This window comes from Oryctolagus cuniculus, chromosome X (assembly GCF_964237555.1).
Source record: "Oryctolagus cuniculus chromosome X, mOryCun1.1, whole genome shotgun sequence".
Taxonomy (NCBI): domain Eukaryota; kingdom Metazoa; phylum Chordata; class Mammalia; order Lagomorpha; family Leporidae; genus Oryctolagus; species Oryctolagus cuniculus.
Window position 1 is genome coordinate 36,799,953 of NC_091453.1, and position 22,006 is coordinate 36,821,958.

At 40.9% G+C, this 22,006-nt stretch overlaps 1 protein-coding gene across 1 annotated transcript in view; it reads right to left on the reverse strand.

The window, feature by feature from the left end:
- Positions 1-6,870: 6,870 nt before the first annotated feature.
- The window catches only part of LOC138847593 (titin-like), a 21,056-nt gene continuing 5,920 nt past the window's right edge, over positions 6,871-22,006 (reverse strand). The window contains exons 4-5 of the mRNA XM_070066769.1: positions 20,738-20,860; positions 6,871-6,974 (exon numbers count right to left, since the gene is read on the reverse strand). Of these exons, the coding sequence (XP_069922870.1) occupies positions 20,769-20,860 (92 nt within the window). The 3' untranslated portion in view covers positions 6,871-6,974; positions 20,738-20,768. The remainder of the gene's footprint in view (positions 6,975-20,737; positions 20,861-22,006) is intronic.

A 22,006-nucleotide genomic window follows, 5' to 3' on the forward strand; every position in this document is an offset into this window, starting at 1 on the left:
ACTCCATGAGTTGAGAATGGATGTCCACCAAGATACCAACACATGGATATTTAATTGCAAATATTTGGAAGCATACAGTATATCTTCTGTAGGGACATAGATACACTGATCTGAAACCAGAAAATGGAATATTAATTCGGACTAAAAGTAACAGGATTTCAATCAGGGAATACATAGAGGACATGAAAATACATCTTAGGAAGACAAAGACTTTACTGAAGGAATACCTACCATACACATCCATGCATGATATCTATAAAAGTGTATTATGACAAGACAGTAGATGCTAGGGAAACAGCTAAAAGAATAAGCAGAGAAGAGTGGATGGTTACTTTTTGATTTTATTTAAGTTTTTAAATTTTTGAATTTTAAATTTGATTACTGCAGCTTCCATTCGATTTCCTCTTGCATGTAATTATCTCAGAGGGGGAGGGAGGGAGGGAGAGAGAGAGAGAGAGAGAGAGAGAGAAACACAACTGGTACACTTCCCAGATGGCCACATCAGTCAGGGCTGAGGAAGGCTGAAGCCAGGAGCCAGGAGATTTTCTGGTTCTCCCACTTGGGTGGCAGGGCTCAAGTACTTGGGCCATTATCTGCTGCTCTAACAGGCAATTAAAGGGACCTGCAACAGAAGTGCAGCAGCCAGGACATGAACTGGGATGCTGGTGTCACAAGCAGCGGCTTAACCTGCTAATTGACAATGGCAGCCCCTTTACAATTCCTACAACCATTAACTTCTATACCTTCGAATATTTCCTTGTTACTTGCTAATGTCTCGTTCTTTCAGATTGAGGATTCCCTTTAGAGTTTCTAGTAAAAATATACCTGGTGACTATCAATACTAAAGTTTGTTTGTGAAAATATTTGTATCTCTTTCATATGTAAAAGATACCTGTGTTGGGTGTTGAGGAACAATGGCTCAAGCTGGTGTATAATGATTTTCATTTAATAAACATATGACTACAAGCTAAGCTTGAACGTGATAGTAACAGCAGTTGTTATTGTGAGTATTTAGGGGCCTAACATCCTGTTGGGTTCTCTCGCTCACTCGCTCTCTTTCTCTTTCTTTCTTTCTGTCTGTCTCTCTCTCCTCTCTCTCTCTCTCTATCTCTCTCCATTCCCCACCCCCTCTCTAACAGAACAGCATTAAAATTGGAGGGCTTTAAAAGTTAAAGTTTGGGGATTGACATTTGTTGTAGAAGGTCTGTTATTTCTTGGTATGCCAACATCTCAATGGAATGCCTTTCTTCGAGTCTCAGCTCCATTCCAGCATCCTGCTAATGCACACTGAGGGAGGCAGCGGGTGAAGGTTCAAGTACTCAGACACTTCAAGTTCAAGTACTCCACCAAGTGAAGGTTCAAGTACTCCAAGTCTTGGATTAAACTCCTGGAGGCTGCCTTCAGCCTGGTCTAGCCCTACCAGTTTCAGAAATTTTGGGAGGGAAACAGCAGCTGGGAGATTTCTGTCTGTCATTCTGTCTCTGTTTCTCTGTGCCTTTCTATATTGTTTTAAAGGTTTCTGTGCTTCAGTTGGATGTCAGAGTAAGAGAGAGAAATGGAGTGACCGAGAGAGGAAGTGCATGTTCCTGGCACTGAAAAACCCCTAAAATCCTGGATGGTGCTGGACAAGGCAGCATACCAGGCTCTCAGAACTCCAGCCTGGTTGCATCTGTGGGTTGCAGGGTCCCGAAATGATGGCCTATCCTCCCCTTCTTTCCCGGGCACAATATTAGCAGGAAGCTGCACAGGAAGCCAGACGGCCTGGATTGGAACCTTTGTTCATATATGGGTTGCCGAATTTGAGAGCTGAGGCTTAACACCCTGCTCCACTTGGCTAGACCTTTTGCAGGCTTTTATAACATATAATTAAGTAATTAATTTTACTTCACATAAATTATAAAGATAAGATTCAGCAGGATAGGCTATGCAGTGGATATTGCTGGAATGTTGGACTGAACTAGCAGATAGGAGAAAACCCGTTTTTGTTTCTGTCAGTTTCTGTGTCTTTCACGTAAACACGATTTGAGGATTTAAAAAAAATCTCCCATTGCATTGATCTGCTTTTAACATTTAGGTGAAAGACAGAATTGCACAGACTGGGAAAGACAGAGACACACGGATCTGGCAGTCCTGCCATAGAGCCTATTCGACCATGCACGAAGCCACCAGGACAGGCAGGCGAGAGACCACATTCTGTCTAAGAACTGGCAGAACACTTTATGGCTGCTCTCAGTGCATGGAGGGATAAACCGCATGGTGAGGAGCTGTCACAGGCATTGTCTCACCTGCCTGCCTCTCCTGCTGGAGGAAGACACAAGCCCATTCCTCCTCCATCTCCCTAGTTTCAGCTGAGCCCAGGATGTTTGTCTTTGCCTCACCTTAGTGTGCAGTCACGGGGCATAAACTGCTCACTGCCTTAGGGTCTGGAAGTGGGCTTCTCACTGGCATAGCCAACCACTAGCTGTGCTATCACTGAGCACCACTGATCTAGTGTGAATCTGTGTGGTTGGGGGCACAGCTGACACCGTGCTGATCTTGCTTGTGTGAGTCTTCAAACAATAAACTATTGGGTTCCCTTGGGCTCACTGCCTTCCTACTGGCTGAATCTATGCAAGTTTTGCAAGCTTAACAAGCCAACTCAACTGCGCTAGTAATATTTCCTATGGTCGTACAGGGACATTGGTCTACTTCACTGACAAACTCTGGTGTTGTGTGGTGCTGCATGAATAGTCAGTTAGGTTTCCTGAAATCCCATAGAGCCTGCTTTTCAGTGTGACATTTGGTTGGCTTGCCATTCCTTAGTTATTTACAAAGCAATTTTACAAACATTGTCATATCTAGAACCAGTTAAGTGGCTATTTAATTCACACATTGATGTTTTTTGAATTCAAGTTTATGTACAAGTTAACGACATACTCCTGACTGAAATTCCAAAGTGGTATCATGGGGCCAGTGCTGTGGCATAGCGGATAAAGCTGCAACTTGTAGTGCCCGCAACCCATATGGATGCCACTTCCGGTCCCGGCCTCTCCATTTCTCACCCAGCTCTCTGCCATGACCTAGGAAAGCAGTAGAAGATAGCCCATGTCCTTGGGCGCCTTTAATCATGTGGGAAATCCGGAAAAGGTTCCTGACTCCTAGCTTTGGATCAACTCAACTCCAGTTGTTATGGCCATCTGTGGAGTGTACCAAAGGGTGAAAGAGCTCTCGCTCGCTCTCTCTCGCGTGCTCTCTCTCTCTCTGCCTCTCTGTAGCTCAGCCTTTCAAATTAATAAATAATTTTAAAAAGTGGTATCACTTGTAAGAGATATAAGTATGAAATTAATTTAAAATATTTTAAATTTTAAATGATTATTAAAATGAAGGAAATCCAATTATAAAACCTATTTCTAATTCATCATCCTTATGCTTCATGGATAAAAGTAACTGCTTAAATGTAATTTACCTTAAGAACTGGGGAAGCAGATCAAATGATGTCAGTAACTTCCTACCAGGAGAATGGTCAGTGTGAATCAGAGTCAAGTCGGAGCCCATGGCTATGTCTCGCCCTAGACCCTCGGATGGCACAGCAGGCAGTTTTTGGCCTTGGAACTTCCCAGGCTTCCTTTCCCTTTCCCCTTCCCCTTACTGGGCCCTAATATGCCATTCTGATCTACACCGTTAGCATTTCTCCCACATTTTTTTTTACAAAATGTGGTAATTACATCTAGTCTCACCTTATATCTGTACCTTAGATTTTCAGTTCATTTGGAACAGGAAATATTTTAAAAACAAAAGGGGAAAATGAATACTGCTTATAATGCACATCCTTTTTCTAAGCAGAATGGATTCTGAAAAAAGGCCTTTGTTGCAAGATTATCCTTTGAGTTGTAAGGATGCAAATGAGCCTCAGAGTTGCTACTCTTGAAAAGCATTTAAGAAGGGAGGTATAAGGCTGAATCCTGGTACCTGGGTCAGAGATGAAGAAGTGTGGCCTTAAAATTGGGTATAAATTGTTTGGAGAAATGGAATAATCCTGCAGCTGCCCCTTTTGTCTCTGTCCTTGAAGTAGGCTCTAATGATGAAATGACTAAATCATCTCAGCACAACTGAACATGGCAAAGCTACTCCTACAGTACTCAAGGCTTTCAGACATATATTCTGAGGTAGACCATTTCGTTTTATGGAGAGTAAAATTAGGAAGACAGTCCGTCAAGGAGAAGAGATCACAGTAGAGGCAGGTGTCACTCATGGGCACATACAGAAAAGCTGAAACACTATATACTGTTTTTTTAAGGAATGGATGTTTTTATTTTCTGTTCCCATTAGATAAACAAAAAAGGAATAATGTGTCACAAAGTCTTTTTTTTTTTTTTTTGACAGGCAGAGTGGACAGTGACAGAGAGAGACAGAGAGCAAGGTCTTCCTTTGCCATTGGTTCACCCTCCAATGGCTGCGCGGCCGGCGCACTGCAACCGGTGCACCGCACCGATCCGATGGCAGGAGCCAGGTGCTTCTCCTGGTCTCCCATGGGGTGCAGGGCCCAAGTACTTGGGCCATCCTCCACTGCACTCCCTGGCCACAGCAGAGAGCTGGCCTGGAAGAGGGGCAACCAGGACAGAATGCGGCGCCACGACCGGGACTAGAACCCGGTGTGCCGGCGCCGCAAGGCGGAGGATTAGCCTAGTGAGCCGCGGCGCCGGCCGTCACAAAGTCTTATGACAATATTCATGACTAGAAGAATTAGTAATTATGCAGAATGATTATCATAGGAGTAAGTATCTACCAACACATGTCCAGCAATTCTACTTTCACCTGAATTCAGAAAATAAAAATCTGCACTGAGAGATAAGCAGCATGTGCAAATGGATCACCCAGCTGACTCAGCTGCTTGCGATTCTGTTCTTTAAATCAACAAAAGAAAACAATACCACTATCTTGTTCTTAAATAAGAAGAAAGATAACTGGGATTGACTGGTGAAATATTAACTTAAATCTTGCTTTTTCCCACAACTTAAGTAAATAAGCATTTAAATGAATCCAGTTATCATTATTCAAGAGTTCACCATCTTCAATTATCCATTAATGTTGATTATATCCATAACTTACAAAATACAAAAGTGTTCTACGTTTGAAAAAAATAGCCATCTCAAAGGCCAGAAACACAGTTTTAAGCCCACATAACCGTATTTAAGATCAGGACATGACATGCACCAAGTATAGATTTTTGGATTTAATTCCTTTGTAGCCCTTATTGCACAGTATCCCTATTTTTTAAAAAAGATTTATTTATTTATTTGAAAGTCAGAGTTACACAGAGAGAGGAGAGGGAGAGAGAGAGAGAGAGAGAGAGAGAGAGAGAGAGAGAGAGAGATCTTCCATCCGATGGTTCACTCCCCAATTGGACACAACGACCGGAGCTCCGTCGATCCGAGGCCAGGAGCCAGGAGCTTCTTCCAGGTCTCCCACGTGGGTGCAGGGGTCCAAGTTCTCGGGCCACCTTCTACTGCTATCCCAGGCCATAGCAGAGAGCTGGATGGGAAACAGAGCTGCCGGGTCTTGAACCAGCACCCATATGGGACGTCGGCGCTTCAGGCCAGGGTGTTAACCCGCTGCACCACAGCACCGGCCCCCAGTACTGCTATTTATGACTTCTCAAATGAACAAGAGCCTGTGGCAAAGAAAATGATCTATATGAAAGACCTCTATGGGCAAGAACCCAGTGGAATAAGCAGTCACCAAAGGAGGACGTACTTTCCTCTGAAGGGAGGGAAGTGCTTCCACTTTGCCTATGGCTTTGTTGAAATACTGAAGCAGTCTGTGGATCCAAAAGGTGTCCATAGCCTAGGCAGCTCTTGTCAAGAGCTTTGGGTGGTCACTGACGTCATACATCAGAGTGTTAATTGCTTACTAAACAGGAGTCACTGTGTGTTAACTTCCCATGCAGAACCTCTGTCCTCAAAGAGCTATATTATGAAACTTAATACTAAATCTTGTTCTCCAAGAATTATGATGTTCTAGTGTATTAACTGGAAGCTATTTTGTCACACAAATTCTAGTTATGTCTAAGTGCTTGCAAAAGATGTACCACTATTTTCAGGTTCCACTTTAAATATAATTAAGTTTCCAAAAAAAAGTGAAATTACCATCAAGATGCAAGGACTTTGACTAGCCTTTGTCTAGACTGTTGAGGAACAGCTTTTGCTCTTGTTTTTTGTTGCTGTTGTTGGTGGTGGTGGTTTCTTTTGATTTTTTTTTATCTATTTTTCTTTTTCTCCCTTATACAAAGAGCAGAGCTTTTTACCTAGAACAGACTTAATCTTCTGTGTATAAAGTTAAATGAAAATAGACTTTAGTAATAAACAAGACTGGGAAATGAGAGGAGAGAGGAAAGAGGAAGATGGGTGGCAGTGTGGGTGGTAGGGTGGGTACGGTGGGAAGCATTACTGTGTTCCTAAAGTTGTATTTATGAAATGTATGCAAAAATAAATAAATAAGTAAATAATAAATAAATAAATACAGGAAATCTACATGTATACTAGAGCTTCTTATTCTGATATAGCCTACCCCACACAAAAAATACCCTTACTTAATATGCTTAAGTGTTTGAAGATCTCTATTTCCTATCAGGCATAAGGAAAACATCTCCAGTATTTCAGGTTCTATTCAAGATTGTACAGTAGGTCTCTCCAATACATTCAAGTGGTAAGAAATGTATGATTACAAGGCCAGGAATAGATGTTCTTACTCAAAGAACGTATACTACGTAAGCTGAAAATCAGAAAGGATTAAGAGAAACAATGTGCAATCAGATATTTCACAAGGTTGACTGAAAGAAAGTCAGTACACTAACATGGTATCTGTACCTTCCAAATACATCAGAACATAAAATTACAAAAAGAAACTTTATTGAGAATTTGAACTCAAGTATCCAAAGGAAGTACAACTGGCAGGAATTCAGGTTGTCTTCATTTAAACGTCAGGGTGTGCTTCACCTGTAATATGAACACAACATTTGGGGACATTAAGTTGAAGAACATTACTGAATTAACCTGAAAGACAAAACAAGCTTCGGTTTTACTAAATAGACTGAAACTGCAGGCTTGTAACAGTCACCCCTGGGGCCTGTGCTGTGACATAACACGTAAAGCTGCCACCTGCAGTGCCAACACTCCTTATGGACACACGTTCCAGTCCTGGCTGCTCCTCTTCTGATCCAACTCCTTCTTGATGCACCTGGGAAAGCAGTGGAAGACTGTACATGTCCTTGGCTCTCTGCACAGGGGAGACAGACAAGAAATACCCAGCTCCTGGATTTGGATTGATCAGCTCCACTCACTGGGGCCATTTGGGGAGTGAACCAGTGGATGGAAGTGCGTCTCTCTCTCTCTATCTCTCTCTCTCTCTCTCTCTCTCTCTTTCTCTTTCTCTAACTCTGCCTTTCAAATAAATATATAAACCTTTAAAAAAAAAACCCAGTCACCCTTTGGCTAACTATTAAATGCCTGGGAAACATAAATGAAAGATCGTCAACTATATATATATATATATATATATATATATAAAATCTTGATTGTTAAACACACTACAGTTTCTAGTAGTAAAAGGAATCCTAGAAATTGCACAAGTTCAGGACAGACAAAATCAAAGAAACCTACTAGAAGGTAGTTTTTAGTGGAAAGCAAAAACCATTTCTGTGTCTCCTAAAAAATCTCACAACCACACAAAAATATCCTAGGATATTTAGGAAAGTATTTAAAGATGTCTGATTTAAAGGTGGCTTGAAATCATTCTGATTACAAGATGGATAAAAGTTAATCTCACGTCTGCCACTGTCTAAGTGAAGTAAAGGGAAACCAGCATGGTAGCAATGGCCGAAGCTGCGCTGATCTGAAGCCAGGAATTAGGTAGGTGTTTTTTCCCAGTCTCCTATGCAGGTGCAGGGGCCCAAGGTCTTGGGCCATCTTCTACTGCTTTCCCAGGCCATAGCAGAGAGCTGGATCGGAAGTGGAGCATCCAGGACTTGAACCGGCGCCCATACAGGATGCGGGCCCTGCAGATGGTGACTTTACCTGCTACGCCACAGCACCGGCCCCTATTTTCCTTTTGTAAGGAGTCATTCATATCTCCTATTAACTACTTCCATTTGGCTTAGGTTTCATGTACTGTTTTATCGTCATGCTTTATATTTAACGGCCACTTAAAAATACCTATTCACTTAATAACTATCTTCTGTTAAATGCAGTTAGAAATCATAATATTCCCTAGATTAAATTTTAATCATCTTTAATAGCCTCCCAGCGGTAGCCTTCCAACTGTCCTATTTTCTCTACTATTTTAAAAAATTTATTAATTAATCTATAGGACAAAGGGCTGAGACACTGGGAAAGAGAAAGCAACAGAAAGACTTTTCTTTCTGTGGTACACTGCCCTAAGTCCAAAAAGGCTATTTATATGCCTGAAGCCAGGAGCCAAAAACTTTGTCCTGCTTCCCACATCGTTTGTAGAGATTAAGCACCTGTGCCATCTTCCCCTACTGTCCCAGGCTCATTAGCAGACATCTGGATTGGAAATGGATAGGCTGGAACACACCTGGCACTCTGATACAGATGGTCTGTGACTGAATGGGAGGCTAAACCCGCCATGCTACCACGTCAGAACCTCCCACAATATTGTTAAGCATCGTAGAGAATGACAGCCTTAAGAAGACCAAGGCGTTGGTAACTTCGTCCCCAGACATCAAGGGCATCCTTGTATTATGTTTAGGCCTGATTTATTCATTTTTATTTTTATTAGAGAGACAGAGATGGCATGTTCTTGGTTACTGCTGTTCTCCCCCATAGCAAGCCTGGGGCAGGCCTGCATTTGGCATAGCTGAGAGCTCAGAACTCAAACCTAGTTTCCCACTAGGGTGGTAGAGAATCAACTATCGAGCCATTGCAGGCTGCTTTCTACAGTGTGCATTGTCAGGATGCTGGAATCAAGAGCGGAACATGAAGTCAAACTCAGGTACTCTGATATGGGATGTAGCTGTCTTAACTAGCATCCCAATGGACATGTCAAAAGCCAGCCACCTAAAATTCCCAAGTTTTTGTCTTCACATTACTCTCCCACCAACTGTTGTCTTAAGGCAGGAACTTGTAATGTGTACCCTGCAATACGATTGGTGTTCATGCTCCCATATGGCATTTACAGTGTTGTTAGACGTATTAACTGGAGCTGCTACCGTGCTGCCGTAGACTAAGCAGTGGTCCGGGACAACGACACCCACCATTGATGTGGGGCTTCAAGTTCCAGCTGCTCCACTTGTAATCCAGCTCTATATTGATGTGCCGGGGAGAGCAGTGGAAGATAGCCCAGGTACTGGGTCCCCTGAGGCCCATGAAGGAAACCTGGATGGAGTTTCTGGCTCCTGGTTTCCACCTTGTGCAGGCCCAGCTGCTACGGTTATCTGGGGAGTGAACCAGCAAAGAGAAGGTCTCTTTCTCTCTCTGTCTCCCTGTGCTTTCATATAAATAAATGAATCTTTTGAAAAAGAAGTGACACTGAAGATTCATAGTAGGGCAGAGATTAGGCACAGCATAGGTGTTCATTTTCAGTTACCTTCGACATCCAGGACATACAAGCACTTTACCTACTTGATCAGTGCTGAAGGAAAAAACCAGTTGACCCCTTGCCATTCTATTATTCAGTCATTCTATGCTATACTGGGAGAAGGATTTAGAATGAAATCATTCTCTGTGAGAGAATACAGAACACGACAGAATCTAAGAGCAAGCATTCAGGCAATCAAATATCAAATAACCATCATGTACTCATTTGTTGCTTTTTCCTATCCCTATTCAAGAACACCACCTTGTTGAAATAATTGTTTTTCTCTGGTTGCCTTGCCATGGCCTCATTGACCCTGATATGCTGCTTCCCTCAGTGCACTCCATCATTTATCAATACTTGTAAAGACTGTTATTCCCACTTCCAACAATCATATTACTGACAATTATATATAAATAAAAAGGGGGGATGCAGAATGCAGAGAACAAAAATTCTGCCAAAGCACTCTCAGGTGAGAACACATTTCTTCTGAGCACATAGTGTGGCAGCAGAATGTAAAAGGAAACATTTCTGCCAAAATCGTATGCCTAATAAACACGTATTAAACAAGAAAAGGGAGAAATGTGGAGAATAAGATTTCTGCGAATGCACTCCTAGTGAAGATATTTTATTCCTAGAACACAGAGTGTGACTGCAGGGACTGATTAAGGATAGTTTATGACCTACTAACGAGAAGGGCACTGAGCCCTTGTGGGAATGCTGGCTTCACAAGGACATGCAGCTGCTTTCCCAGATATGCTAGTGTAGTATGTCCTGCTAAAGCTGTTTCAGAGAAACCTTAGAGTGATATGAACACGTGCATGCACTCTACAAGAGGCTGTCGCAATCCTTGTCAATAAAGAGAACACGCTGGGTTAGCCTTTTTGGAGGAAAAGTTCCAGCGTGCTGTCTCTCCTTTCACTTGCATAACCCAACTATCATTGTTCCTGCAGTAATGCAACGTAAAGTTGGATTTAAAATCTGACCCGAGGCTTACTTTATAGAAAGCACATTTTTCTTGGTATTTCCTCCCAAAACTAGAGAATCAAATAATTCTGCTGTTAAAATCATTTTTAAACAAAATCAAACAAAAACGGGTACAGTACTGTGGCATAGCAGGCAATGCTGCCGCTGGTCATGCAAGCATCCCATATGGGTAGCATATCAAGTCACGGCTGTTCCACGTCCAATCCAGCTCTCTGCTATGGCCTGGGAAAGCAATGTAAGATGGCCCGAGTCCTTGGGCCCCTGCACCATGTAGGAGACCCGGACGAGTGTCAGCCTCCTGGCTTTGGATTGGCTGAGCTCCGGCCTTTACAGCCATTTATCTCTCTATCTCCACCCCATCTTTCTCTGCCTCTGCCTCACTGTAAGATTGCCTTTCAAATGAAGAAACAGATATTGAAAAAAAAAAAAACAAAAATGGATCAAAGATTTAACTGTAAGACATGAAAGTATGAAATAACTAGAATGCAAAATACAGTCATAGGTGGAAAAATTCTGGACTGAAGAATGGCATGCTGCATACGGCTATGGAGAACAATGGAGAAAACAGTGTAGAAGGTACACTTTCGGCAGAGAATTGGAGAGAGAACTGCTCCGAATCCCCCCACGGAAGGGGAGGAATCTTTGTGAACCTGCCTGGTGAATGCTGACGCACAGCCAGAGAGCACGGAGAGTCAGGCACATTTTTCATGGCATGGGTCCAGACTGGAGCCTTTGGGCTGGCTGTTGCTGGTGGTCACCTATGGTCTTAGTCAAAGTGAAGGGGGATGATTGATTCAAACCAATCTCTCCACAACAGAACCCTTGATCGGGCTGAGAGAGGACGGGCACCATTTTAAAAAAGGGAAAAACTAGGGAAGCCTGCAAGCGTGCACAAAGCAGCTCACTGAGACCGGGCACCTGAATGCAGCGCTGGCAGCGTTCGCCCAGTGACTCTAGTGTGCAGGTGTGATCCACAGCTTCAGTGCAGAAAATGGCCCTCAGCATCCCCAAGGCTTAGTCAGAAAATCAAAAGAAAATCAAACAAAAAGTCAGAGCTCGGCTGGGAAGTGGTAGGGCAGCTACAAGGGAAAGAGGTGGGCCCGTGCCAACCATACCCTTTGCACTTGACCACTGTGGGAGCCATATGTGCTGAGTCCTTGAGGTTTGGGCGGCTACATGAAAGGGAGTAGGGTGTAGCTGGGTATTGATTTCAACCACCGCCATCTTGGGTATTACCCTGCAAACTTGCCCCAACTTACCACATTCAAAAGAGCCCCCTGGCCACACCCACCACACACCTCCCAGTATTCATTGAAATGGTAGATATTCCACAAAGCCACAGTAGCATTACCCAAAAGATAAAAGCCAACAGAAGAAAAAACTTAGAAATCAACTACACAATGCTGAAATATCAGAGCCAAAATTCAGAAAAAAAGAATAAGGAAGTCACCATGACATTCTCAGAACACAAAAATATTTCATATTAGAATGAGAAGATGAACAGATCAAGGAAATGCCTGAATGGAATTTTGAAAATTAATCATAGTTACTTAAAAAAAATCAGAAGCAAATTCACGAACTGAATAACATCATATATGACATGAATAAGTATTTTCACAGGAGACTGAGAATTTAACGCAAAATCAAAACGAAATTTTAGAAATGAAGAATTCAATGGATCAAATAAAAAATGCAGTGGAAAGTCTTAACAGCAGACTTGATTGGGCAGAAGAAAGACTATCCGAAGAAAAATCTTTGGGAATCTTACAGGTAGACCAAAAAGAAAATGAGAAAATAGAAAACTAAAAAAAAAAAAAAAAAAAAAAAAAAAAACAGTTTTGGAGATCTATGGGATACTACCAAACGGCTCAACATACAGGTATTAGGAGTTCCTGAAGGAGTGGAAAGACAGAAGGGAATGGAAAACCTGCTTAGGAGAATACTTACAGAAAAATTCCCCAATTTGGAGACAGAAAGGGTTGTTCAAATAGAGGAAGCACATCGAACTCCTAACAGAAACGACCTGGAAAGATCTTCGTCATGATACATTGTATTCAAACTCTCTACAGTAAAATATAAAGAAAAGATTCTAAAATGTGCAGGAGAGAAATGCCATATTGCTTTCAGAGGATCTCCAATTAGATTCACAGCTTGCTTCTCATCAGATACCCTACAGGCTAGGAGGGAATGGTGAGATACAGTCCAAATCTTAAAAGAAAAAAAAAACTGTCATCCCAGAATACTGTACCCCACAAAGCTGTCATTTATGAATGAAGTTGAAATAAAGACGTTCCATAACAAACAGAAATTGAAAGAATTGGTCGACACTTGTCCAGCCTTAGAAAAGATGCTTAAGGATGTGCTACTCACAGAAACACAGAAAGATAGCCATCATTCTGAAAGAATGTGAAGGCAGAAAACATGCAAAGTAAAAAAAAACAAAAGCAACCCAAAGTAAACAATCAGAATATTTAAGGATAGATGGCAGGGCCAAGTCCTTACTTATCAATAGTCTCCTTGAATGGAAGTGGCCGAACGGATGGAAAAACAAGACACATCTATTTGCAGCTTACAAGAAACACAACTAACCAACAAAGATGCACGCAGACTGAAAGTGAAAGGATGGGAAAAGATAGTCCATGCTAACAGAAACCATAAAAGAGTTGGTGTTGCCAAGCTAATAACAGACAAAACAGACTTTAACATAAAAACTGTTAAAAAGTTGAAGAAGGGTACTATGTAATGATTAAGGGATCAATTCAACGGGAAACTACAATAAATGTATATGCACCAAATTACAGGGCACCTGGCTATTAAAAAATGTTAACAGACCTAAAGGGAGAGACAGACTCCAATACAACAGTAATGGGAGATTTCAATACCCTATTTACAGCAAGGGATGGATCAACCAGACAGAAAATTAGCTAGGAAACAACAGAGTTAATCGACACTTTAGACCAAATGGACCTAACGGATATCTAAAGAACCTTTCATCCCACAGTGGCAGAATACACATTCCTCTCAACAATGCATGGAACTTTCTAAGAATCTCTAGAACATATCTAAACACATAGATACTGGGCAACTTACTCCTGAATGAACAGAGGGTCATAGAAGAAATCAAAAGAGAAATCAAAAAATTTCTGAAAATAAATGAAGATGACAGTAGATCATACCAAAACCTATGGGACAGAGCAAAAGCAGATGTAAGTGGGAAGCTCACAGCTATCGGTGCCTACATGAAGAAACTGGAAAGGTACAAAATAAACGAGCTATCTACACATCCAAAGGACCTAGAGTAACAACAACAATCCAGACTCAAAACCGGTAGGAGGAAAGAAATAATTAGAACTAGAGCAGAAATAAACAGATTTGAAACAAAAATATACAAATGAAAAGCTGCTTTACTGAAAAAATACACAAAAAATTCATGCCCCTTTGATTTCTTTTTCTTGCCTAATGGCTCTAGTGAAAGCATCCAAGACTACGTTAAATAACAGTGGTGAGTGTGGGCATCCTTTGGATATTAGGGGGACTGCTGCCAGGTTTCCCCATTCAATAGGATGCTTGCTGTGCTTTGTCATATATTGTCTTGATACTCTTAAAGGTTTTCATCATGAAAGGATGTCGTATTTTATCAAATGCTTTCTCTGTGTCTACGGAGATAACCGTACGATTTTTGATCATTGATAGATCATTGGCACAGCTAACCACAAAAAGAAGGAAAAGGCTCAATTCAATAAATTCCAAGATAAAAAAGGAAATTTAACAACAGATGGAACAGAAATAAAAAGAATAATCAGAAATTACTACAAAGAGCTGTATGTCAACACACTAGGAAACCTAGAAGAAATGGATAGGTTCCTAGAAATATACAATCTACCAAAGCTGACTCACGAAGATATAGAAAACCCAAACAGACCAATAACCAAGGCAGAAATTGAAAAAATAATAAAGACCCTCCCAACAAAGAAAAGCCCAGCACTGGATATAATTACTGCTGAATTCTACCAGACATAAAAAGAAGAACTAATTCCAATTCTTCTCAGGCTTTTTAAAACTGTCAAAAAGGAGGGAATCCTCCCAAATGCCTTCTACAAAGCCTGCATCATCTTAATACCTAAACCTGGAATATATATATAACAGAAAAAGAGAACTACAGACCAATATCCCTGATGAGCACAGATGCAAAGATTCTCAACAAAATGCTAGCCAATTGAATCCAACCTCACATCAGAAAGATCATTCACTCTGACCAAGCGATATTTTATCCCCAATATGCAGCAATGATTCAACATTTGCAAATCAATTAGCGTGATACATTACATTAACAAACTGAAGAACAAAAATCATACAATTATCTCCACAGACACAGAGAAAGCATTTGATAAAATACAACATCCTTTCATGATGAAAACCTTTAAGAATATCAATACAATATATGACAAAGCATAGCAAGCATCCTATTGAATGGGGAAACCTGGCAGCAGTCCCCCTAATATCCAGAACCAGACAAGGATGCCCACACTCACCACTGTTATTTAACGTAGTCTTGGATGCTTTCACTAGAGCCATTAGGCAAGAAAAAGAAATCAAAGGGGTATGAATTAGAAAAGAGGAAATCAAACTATCATTATTTGCAGATGACATGATCCTATATATAGGGCATGTGAAAGACTTTACTGAGATACTGTTGGAACCCATAAAAGTCTGTGATAAAATGGTAGGATATAAAACCAACACAGAAAAACCAATAGCCTTTCTATACACAGACAATCCCATTGCTGAAAAAGACTTAAGATTAGTACCATTAACAATAGCTCCAAAATAAACTCTATAGAATACTATACAGCAGTCAAAAACAATGAAATCCGGTCATTTGCAACAAAATGAAGGAATCTGGAACACATCATGCTGAGTGAAATAAGCCAGTCCCAAAGGGACAAATATCATATGTTCTCCCTGATCGGTGACAACTAACCGAGCACCAAAAAGGAAACCTGTTGAAGTGAAATGGACACTATGAGAAACGGTGACTTGATCAGCCTTTGCCCTGACTGTTGATGAACAACTTAATACTTTATCCCTTTTAGTATTTTTTTCTGTTTGTACTACTTAATACTATTGGTTGAATTCTGTAATTAATACACAATTATTCTTAAGTGTTGAAACTTAAATGAAAAGTGATCCCTGTTAAATGTAAGAGTGGGAATAAGAGAGGGAGGAGATGTACAATTTAGGACATGCTCAATCGGACTTGCCCCTAACGGTAGAGTTAGAAACGTGCCAGGGGATTCCAATTCAATCCCATCAAGGTGGCATGTACCAATGCCTTCTCACTAGTCAAAGTGATCAGTTTCAGTTCACAATTGATCACAATGATAGGACTAAGAGCCAAAGGGATCACATAAACAACACTAGTGTCTGCAAATACTAACTGATAGAATAAAAAAGGGAGAGAACAATCCAACATGGGAAGCAAGATACACAGCAGACCCATAGAATGGCAGATGTCCTAAACAGCACTCTGACCTCAGAATCAGACCTTAAGACACGCGGATCTGGCTGAAAAGCCCATGAGAGTATTACAGGCATGGAAAGCCAAGACACTCTGGCAAAACAAAACAAAACAAAACAAAACAAAACAAAACAAAACAAAAAAAAACACCCTAAATGAAAGATCTCTGTGAGTGAGATCCCAGTGGAAAGAACAGGTCATCAAAGAAGAAGGTACCTTTCTCTGAAGGGAGGAAGGGAGGAGAGAACTTCCACTTTGACTATGTCCTTGTCCAAATATGATCAGAGTCGGCAAGCTCAAAAGGTTTCCATAGCCTTGGCAACTCATGACAAGAGCCTAGGGTGATTACTGACACCATAAACAAGAGTGTCAATTTGTTAAGTCAACAACAGGAGTCACTGTGCACTTACTCCTCATGTAGGATCTCTGTCCTTAATGTGCTGTACATTGTGATTTAATGCTATAACTAGTACTCAAACAGTATTTTTCACTTTGTGTTTCTGTGTGGGTGCAAACTGTTGAAATCTTTACTTAATATATACTAAACTGATCTTCTGTATATAAAGAGAATCAAAAATGAATCTTGATGTGAATGGAAGGGGAGAGAGAGTGGGGGGTGGGAGGGAAGTTATGGGTGGGGGGAAAAGCCATTGTAATCCATAAGCTGTACTTTGGAAATTATATTCATTAAATAAAAGTTAAAAAAAAGAAAGAGAGAAAAAGTTTAGGATTCTAAGACAAAAAAAAAAAATAGCTCCAAAATCATCAAATACCTTGGAATAAATTTAATCAAGGATGTCAAAAGTCTCTATTATGAAAATCACAAAACACTAAAGAAATAAATAGAAGAAGACATTAAAAATGGAAAAATCTTCCATGTTCACGGATAGGAAGAATCAACATCATCAAAATGTCCATACTACCAAAAGCCTTTGACAGATTTAATGAAATACCAATCAAAATAGCAGTGACATTCTTCACAGATGTACAGAAAACTATGTTCATATTCATAAGGAAAGATAAGAGACCACAAATACCCAAGATCAATCCCATTCACAATAGCTACAAAAACAATCAAATACCTTCTGGAATAAACTTAACCAAGGACGTCAAAGATCTCTACGATGAGAATTACAAAATCTTAAAGAAAGAAATAGAAGAGAATACCAAAAAATGGAAAAATCTTCCATGCTCATGGACTGGAAGAGTCAATATCATCAAAATGTCCATTCTCCCAAAAGCAATTTATAGATTCAATGCAATACCAATCAAAATACCAAAGACATTCTTCTCAGATCTGGAAAAAAATGATGCTGAAATTCATATGGAGGCACAGGAGACCTCGAATAGCTAAAGCAATCATGTACAACACAAACAAAGCCGGAGGCAACACAATAGCAGATTTCAGGACATACTACAGGGCAGTTATAATCAAAACAGTGGGGTACTGGTACAGAAACAGATGGATAGACCAATGGAACACAGTAGAAACCCCAGAAATCAATCCAAACATCTACAGCCAACTTATATTTGATCACGGATCCTAAACCAATCCCTGGAGTAAGGACAGTCTATTCAACAAATGGTGCTGGGAAAACTGGATTTCCATGTGCAGAAGCATGAAGCAAGACCCCTACCTTACACCTTACACAAAAATCCACTCAACATGGATTAAAGATCTAAATCTATGACCCGACACCATCAAATTATTAGCGAACACTGGAGAAACCCTGAAATATATAGGCACAGGCAAAGACTTCTTGGAAAAGACCCCGGAGGCACAGGCAGTCAAAGCCAAAATTAACAATTGGGATTACATCAAATTGAGAAGTTTCTGTCCTGCAAAAGAAACAGTCAGGAAAGTGAAGAGGCAACCGTCAGAACGGGAAAAAATATTTGCAAATTATGCGACGAATAAAGGATTAATAGCCAGATTCTACAAAGAGATCAAGAAACTCCACAACAACAAAACAAACAACTCACTTAAGAGATGGGCCAAGGACCTCAATATACATTTTTTAAAAGAGGAAATCCAAATGGCCGACAGACACATGAAAAAATGTTCAGGATCACTAGCCATCAGGGAAATGCAAATCAAAACCACAATGAGGTTTCACCTCACCCTGGGCAGAATGGTTCACATACAGAAATCTACCAACAACAGATGCTGGCGAGGATGTGAGGAAAAAGGCACACTAATCCACTGTTGGTGGGAATGCAAACTGGTGAAGCCACTATGGAAGTCAGTTTGGAGATTCCTCAGAAACCTGAATATAACCCTACCATACAACCCAGCCATCCCACTCCTTGGAATTTACCCAAAGGAAATTAAATTGGCAAACAAAAAAGCTGTCTGCACCTTTTTTTTTTTTGACAGGCAGAGTGGAAAGTGAGAGAGAGAGACAGAGAGAAAGGTCTTCCTTTTGCCGTTGGTTCACCCTCCAGTGGAGCCGCAGCCGGCACACTGCGCTGATCCGAAGCCAGGAGCCAGGTGCTTCTCCTGGTCTCCCATGCGGGTACAGGGCCCAAGAACCTGGGCCATCCTCCACTGCACTCCCGGGCCACAGCAGAGAGCTGGACTGGAAGAGAGGCAACTGGGACAGAATCCGGTGCCCCGACCAGGACTAGAACCCGGTGTGCCGGCGCCGCAGGTGGAGGATTAGCCTATTGAGCCGTGGCGCCAGCCTGCACCTTAATGTTTATTGCAGCTCAATTCACAATAGCTAAGACCTGGAATCAGCCTAAATGCCAATCAACAGTAGACTGGATAAAGAAATTATGGGATATGTACTCTATAGAATACTATATAGCAGTAAAAAAAAAGAAAGAAAGAAAGAAAGAAAGAAAGAAAGAAAGAAAGATCCAGTCATTTGCAACAAAATGAAGGAACTGGAAAACATCATGCTGAGTGAAATAAGCCAGTCCCAAAGGGACAAATATCATATGTTCTCCCTGATCGGTGACAACTAACTGAGCACCTAAAAGGAAACCTGTTGAAGTGAAATGGACACTATGAGAAGCAGTGACTTGATCAGCCCTTGTCCTGACTGTCGAGGAACAACTCACTACTTTATTCCTTTTAGTATTTTTTTTGTTCCACTTAATACCATAGGTTGAACTCTTTAATCAACACACGATTTTTCTTAGGTGCTTAAATTTAACTGAAAAGTGATTCATGTTAAATATAAGAGTGGGAATAAGAGAGGGAGGAGATGTACAGTTTGGCACATGCTCACTCGGACTTACCCCTAACGGTAGAGTTAGAAACGTGCCAGGGGATTCCAACTCAATCCCATCAAGGTGGCATGCACCAATGCCTTCTCACTAGTCAACGTGATCAGTTTCAGTTGATAACTGATCATTATGATAGGATTAAGTGTCAAAGGGATCACATAAACAAGACTAGTGTCTGCTAATACTAACTGATAGAATTAAAAAGGAGAGAACAATCCAACACAGGAAGCGGGATACACAGCAGACTCATAGAATGGCAGATGTCCTAAACAGCCCTCTGGCCTCAGAATCAGCCCTTAAGGCATTCGGATCCGGCTAAAAAGCCCATGAGAGTATTTCAGGCATGGAAAGCCAAGACACTCTGGCAAAAGAAAAAAATGACCTACATGAAAGATCTCTGCGAGTGAGATCCCAGCAGAAAGAACAGGCCATCAAAGAAGGAGGTACCTTTCTCTGAAGGGAAGAGAGAACTTCCACTTTGACTATGGCCTTGTCTAAGTAAGATCAGAGTTGGTGAACTCAAGAGGCCTCCTTAGCCTTGGCAGCTCATGACAAGAGCCTCAGGTGATTACTGACGTCATAAACAAGAGTGTCAATTTGTTAAGTCAACAATAGGAGTCACTGTGCACTTACTCCCCATGTAGGATCTCTGTCCTTAATGTGTTGTACTTACATGTGAATTAACGGTATAACTAGTACCCAAACAGTACTTTATACTTTGTGTGTCCGTGTGGGTGCAAAGTGTTGAAATCTTTACTTAGTATATACCAAGTTGATCTTCTGTATATAAAGATAATTCAAAATTAATCTTGATATGAACGGGATGGGAGAAGGAGTAGGAGATGGGATGGTTGTGGGTAGGAGGGACATTATGGGGGAGGGGGGAGGAAAGCCAGTATAATCCAAAAGTTGTACACTGGAAATTTATATTTACTAAATAAAAGTTAAAAAAGATATAAATATATTTAATATATGTGATTGGAATTCTAATTGCTAATAAGAGCAATGCTTTCGTTATAATGCACAGGATTCATCCAGAAACTCATAAGTCATATTTGAACTGATACTAAAATCGACTTCACTGCTTCAGAGTCTGTCATACAAACCATTAGTAAAAACTCATTATATATTTAAAAGTACAAGCTTTAAGAGAATGTAATACAGGTTAGCTGTTGCTGGGAGATTTATAATGATAATAAATTGCAATATTAAATTATAATTTATACGGCTTTGACCCAAATGTTTAGTAATTAGATAGTGTTTCAGTGAGGCAGTCAGGCTTCTGAAATCTGAATGATGATTCAAGGACTACTGTTCTGCGAACACTGTCATTAAATTAGCATTAATGCTGTCCCTACAGGTACTGTAAGAGGACTAGGTATGTAGAAAACAGATTCACATGACGCTGCACCATCATGGGTTACATACCTGTTCCTGGCATTCTAGGGCTCCCGATATGCTATGGTGCCTCATTGACTTCAGGATGTTCTTCTTCTTCCTGTGGATGCTGGGCCTGAGAAGGTTCCTGGACATCAGCTTCCATGGGTGCCTCTTAGACATAAAACGTGACATCAGCAACATAGCAGAACAGGAGGTTCCGACTTTTCGCCCTCCCAGAGTTCCACCAAAGAAACATCCTGACACAAATCAATTCCCTCTGTGAGGAACAGAAAGTGGATGATACACACCTATCACGAGAAAACTGAGAAACTGTCCACACTTAAGTGGGAAGAACGTGTGACACACTGTCACCGTGTACTTCACCAAGTGCAGAGAACCTCACTGTGAAGACGGAATTCCCACCGCCCAGCATCTCCCTAAGGAGTGACAGGCTCAGTGCAGACACAGAGCTCCCACTGCTTCTACTGTTCCCACCTCACAACCTAGCTCTGAGAGTGCAAGCCCATTGCTGGTCGTGTGTTCTCTGGGAGCTTCAACAAGCATGGGTGGAAAGCAGGCTGACTCAGATGAGCCAGATACAGAAAGAAAATACTGCCTGATCTCACAACACGAGAAACCTGAATGGATGCATATACAAAAATGGTGGAATGGTCATTATCCTGAGAGGGGGTGAAGAATAGGTAAGGAAAATTGCAAGGGGAAAAGTTGCCTATTACATACATCTATGGATGCTAGGTACAACATGCGTACTAGTCACCAATAGAATATTTTTAGTGAATTTGACTGACTGAAGAGAATGGTGCTCTTACCACTGAAATAAAGACTAAGCATAGGAAGAAGTGCATATATCCTTTTTTATTTTGGTAATTGAATTATTTATATACAAATATACATGCATGTACAAAAGCACACACACATATAAATGCTTACCAATGCATTGTGTGGTATACCTCAAATAAAAAATACAAAAGAAATAGAGTGGTTACCAAGTTAAGTAGAAAGAGCATGAAATATGAGCAACAAAATGATAAAATTCATTCCTTCAGTGTCGTGAAATCAAAGCTGTGGGCTGACGTGATCACGAATGTGATTCCTAAGAATCCCAAGAACTTAATTTCGGGAGTCTGTTTGCCACAAAGGAGGGGAAGTAACATTCCCCCAATGTTGTCCTTTTCCCTTACCACGATTTCCCTCCATCAAACCACTTTCCTCTATGAAATTACTTTCAATTTTACTCAACATATTCAATCAGTGGTATTCTGGGTATTCTGCTGAGAATGTGAGTCACAGGCTAAG